The sequence below is a fragment of the Lactuca sativa genome, chromosome 3, assembly GCF_002870075.4.
Source record: "Lactuca sativa cultivar Salinas chromosome 3, Lsat_Salinas_v11, whole genome shotgun sequence".
NCBI classification, from domain to species: Eukaryota; Viridiplantae; Streptophyta; class Magnoliopsida; order Asterales; family Asteraceae; genus Lactuca; species Lactuca sativa.
In genome coordinates, this window is record NC_056625.2 from 80,511,209 (window position 1) to 80,515,655 (window position 4,447).

Consider the following 4,447-nt stretch of genomic DNA (forward strand, 5'->3'; position numbering starts at 1 on the left):
CAATTAAGAGTGTTGATTAAGTAAGAACATGACCGTGTTGTACTAAGTTTAACAATCAATTAGGGGTAAAACGGAGATGTTATCCGAAAAAACAATTGATTTTAACGAGTCCTGATTATACCCAGTATCACAAACACATTGTTGGTAAAAAAAACATAATAATTTTCAATGTTTAATTAAATACATTTGATAACAGATTAACTAAATTACAAGTGTATATGTCGCAGAAAAATGAGATCATTAATGCCTGATTATGCAGTCCAAAAAAACGTCGATGAGTTGAGCCTGGAGAAAGAAAAAATAGAAACAAAATTTGAAATTGTCATCATTAAGTTATTTTAGCTAGTCATATCAATAAGTTAAATTTACAGTATAACTCCTGTAAGTAGCTACTACTGAAGTTACAGATATAAACAGGAAGTAACCATGTTCAAGCCGGCATAATCAATGAAATTTATTCTAATTTATTTTAATAAGGAAGTGTCTTAATTAAATTAATGATGTGTCAATAAAATGAAAGCTGAATAATAAGAAAATGTCATCTGGAAAACAAATTAGTCAAAAATATTTACAAAATTACATGTGGTGGAATCAATGAGAACATGACATGTGGCAATGAGATTTTGATTTGTTAGGGTAGATATAGTATTATAACTCTTATATATATATATATATATATATATATATATATATATATATATATATATATATATATATATAGACACACACACAGAGTGTATTTCAAAATCTTTTGAAAATACAAGGTTTAAATTTAATTATCTTAATTAACCTTTAATTAATTAATATTTTAAACTGTTTTAGATTTAATATTTATCTTTTAATTAAACCATCAATTAAATATATTAAATCTTTTTAAGGATAAATCAATTACTTTAATAATATTATAATTAAATAATTTTTTTTCCTTTTATATTACTTCCTCAATTTTCGAATTAGGGTGTTGTGATTATCTAGCATTAAGCTTCGAATTTTAATAAGATAAAACAATAATTAATGGCTAATAATTATCCTACAATTTGAAAAAGGCAAGTAAATCCTAAAACCCTATTGCAGCCAAAAGCGCACCGCACTAAGCTATAGGCGCGTCGCGCCCTACGATTGACATGTTTCTTTGTATCAAGTTCCAGTTTCATAATATGAACTTATAATTGAAGATCCTATGCTCTAATACCACTGATGGGTTTTCTAGGTTACAAGAGAAGATTTGCACAACAAATTTTACACATAAACTCTCATGGGCACATGCAACCTACAAATTTTATGACATTTTCACTATTATAGCAACATACTTTATGAAACAACTTGTAACCTACTATAATCGATATTACTAGGGTTAGAATCATACATTTAGCAACAAACAACTGATGGTAGAAACCTTCTTGTATATCTTTTTTTAAAAGACTAGCTCCAATAGTGTGGTAGCCTCTAATATGTCACACCTAAAACCCTAAGATTGATATTTAGGAGAGATGGGAGAGTAGAAGATCCGATTTCTGTTTTATGAGAGGCTAGGGATAGTTTTTTCTTATGGTTACGACCCTTTATATAGTTGTTAGATAACCCTAAAACCATATGTTTGAATATTAAAATAATAGTATTTTAATCTAATTCAAATTAGTTTTCTTATCTGATACATATGGCTTTCAGAGCCCTTCCAAGCCTCATCCAAAACTGTCAACCCCTAGAAAGGATTTAGAATTATCTTCCTTATTCAAGTAATGAATAATTGCAATTCAATCATTATACTTTTGAATTAACCTAAAATTATTTCCAATTAATTATAATTAACTCTCTCTCTCTCTCTCTCTCTCTCTCTCTCTCTCTTTCTCTCTCTCTCTCTCTCTCTCTCTCTCTCTCTCTCTCTCTCTTAATTCAAGTTATTTCCTCGTTAGACGATAACCCAAAAATGATTGTACTTTTATATTTTAAAATTATAAAAATTTAGTTAAAACTTTAAACACTTAATCTAACATATGGTTTATTAAAACCCTTACATTTGACGGAAATGTTCAGTTTTATTTTATTTTTTTGTTCATAAATACCCTTAAGTTTGATTTTTTAGCTCATGAAAGTACTTAATTTTAACAGAAATATTCAGTTTTACTGGTAAATCTGAAAAAAAAAAAAAGTAAAATCCAAAAAAAAAATATAAATATCCAACATTAGTGAACCTAAAATATATACAAAATGGAAAATTCATATATTTCTCCAAATATAAGGCTTTTATATCATTATCCTTTTATTTTTTAGTAAATTCTTCTATTAAATCGTTTTTCTAATTATTTTAAAACAGAAAGAATAATAGTTACCAAAGAAGAAAAAATATATAAATAAATACAAAATATTGTAATTGTTTAAAGCTAAAGTTCTATATAACACAACCTTCAATAAAATATTTTAAATAAATCGAACCCCACAAAATATAACAATCTCTAAATTAATCTACATTCCTTCCATCTTTAATAAGCACTATAATCGATCATCTTCTCCAACCAAACCACCTTCATTTTTTCACCCACCGTCACACGGCGGAGCGGAGGTGCAGAAAATAAACAAAAACACCCATTAAAAGATTATTCAACTCAATGACACATTCAACACTGATTTCCCAATCAACAACGCCCACCATCATCATCATCATCATAATGGTCCACTAGCTTCTTTGCACCATGATCAAACCAAAACAAACCAAACCACCTCCTCCCTCCATCTTCATCGATACTCTCATTCACATTCCTCCACCACCATCATCGTCATCAGTGCCACGCACGCCCAGCACCAAACAGACAAACCCAAATCCCCACAGAACCACCAGCCAGTAAGAACACACCAGATATATATACATACATACATACAAACATTATTATATATATAGAGAGAGAAATTATCGAATTAAGGTCTGTATTTTATGTAACAAACCCATAATTTCGTCCAAAAAAATGGTGTATTCACTCTCTTCTACCACTTTCATGTATTCTGTATGTACTGCTAAATGCCATCTCTCTCCGGAAATATCCATGTCTGTGTCTATCAACCCTTGATTCCTTATGAGACCACCATTTTTGCCTATATCATCATCAACCCATCATCACCCCTTCAACTTTTTCAATTCTTTTCTCAGTTTCCGGTGGGTTCATTGCGTCCGTATGGAACCCGCTACCACCACCGCTTTATCACCCAACACTCGTCGCCGCCACCGGAAAATAGTCGTCATCATGGGTCCAACCGGGGCTGGGAAGTCTCGTCTCTCTATTGACCTCGCAACTCGATTCTTTAAAAACTCAGAGATTATAAACTCGGATAAAATGCAGGTCTATCGTCGACTTGATATCACCACTAACAAAATCACAATGCAAGAACAGCACGGCGTCCGCCACCACCTCCTCGGAGCGTTTGACCCAACTCAATCGGTTGTGAACCCACACGATTTCCGGAAAATCGCATCGGATGCCATCTCCGATATTACATCCCGCCGTGGGTTGCCGCTTATCGTCGGAGGTTCAAACTCATTCATCTACTCACTCGTTACAAAACGATTCGACCCGAAATCGGATGTATTCAACGGACCAAACCCAGACCCCGTCAGCTCAGAGCTCCGATATAAATGTTGTTTCATTTGGGTGGATGTCTGCTTACCGGTTTTAAACCAGTATTTATGCAAACGGGTGGATGAGATGCTGGATTCGGGTATGTTGGAGGAGCTATCGGAGTTTTTCAGTTCCGGCGAACATTTAACGGTGAAGCGGAGCGGGTTGGGGCAGGCGATCGGAGTTCCAGAGCTGGAAGCGTATTTCCGTACCGGTAATGGAACGGAGTCCGATGCGGTGTATAGTGAGGGAGTGAGGAGGATAAAGGACAATACGTGTCAGCTAGCGAAGAGACAAGTGGGTAAGATCCTACGGCTGAAGGACGGCGGGTGGGATTTAAAGAGAATTGATGCAACAGAGGCGTTCATGGCGGTATTGACGGCGGATTCAGGCGGAGGAAGGGTGGCGGAAATATGGGAGAAGCAAGTGGTGGAAACAAGCGTAAAGATCGTGAAGCAATTCTTGGAGGAGTAGGTTCTCCAGCTATTTCCAGCTCCCTCCCTTTTGTTTTTTTTTTTGGTTTTTCTTTCCTCTTTTGTGTATGAATGTTTATTTAATTTTTAGATTGTAAAAGGTTTTTTTCAACTTTTTTTTGGATAATTTGTTGGGTTGGATAGAATATCAATATCATGACTTATGAGAGCTTGTGCAACCAATTTTGAAGCAATGGGAGTATGTGTGAATGTATAGAGAATTTCTTTGGGAATACGTGTAAATTTATAACAATTTCTTCGTATTTTCTTTCTTAGGTATTTCAAAATAAGAAACAAAAAGAAAAATAATGAAAATATGACAATGTACCAATGTTGTTGTATGAGACTATGGGACTCACGAGTGTA

The 4,447-nt window shown here is 33.8% G+C and overlaps 1 protein-coding gene across 1 annotated transcript; it reads left to right on the forward strand.

Annotated features, from left to right (window-relative positions):
- Positions 1–2,345: 2,345 nt before the first annotated feature.
- Positions 2,346–4,082, forward strand: LOC111904582 (adenylate isopentenyltransferase). Its single transcript, XM_023900331.2, has one exon. It carries the CDS (start codon positions 3,069–3,071, stop codon positions 4,080–4,082), a length of 1,014 nt encoding a protein of 337 aa, XP_023756099.1. The 5' UTR covers positions 2,346–3,068.
- The last annotated feature ends 365 nt before the right edge of the window (positions 4,083–4,447 follow it).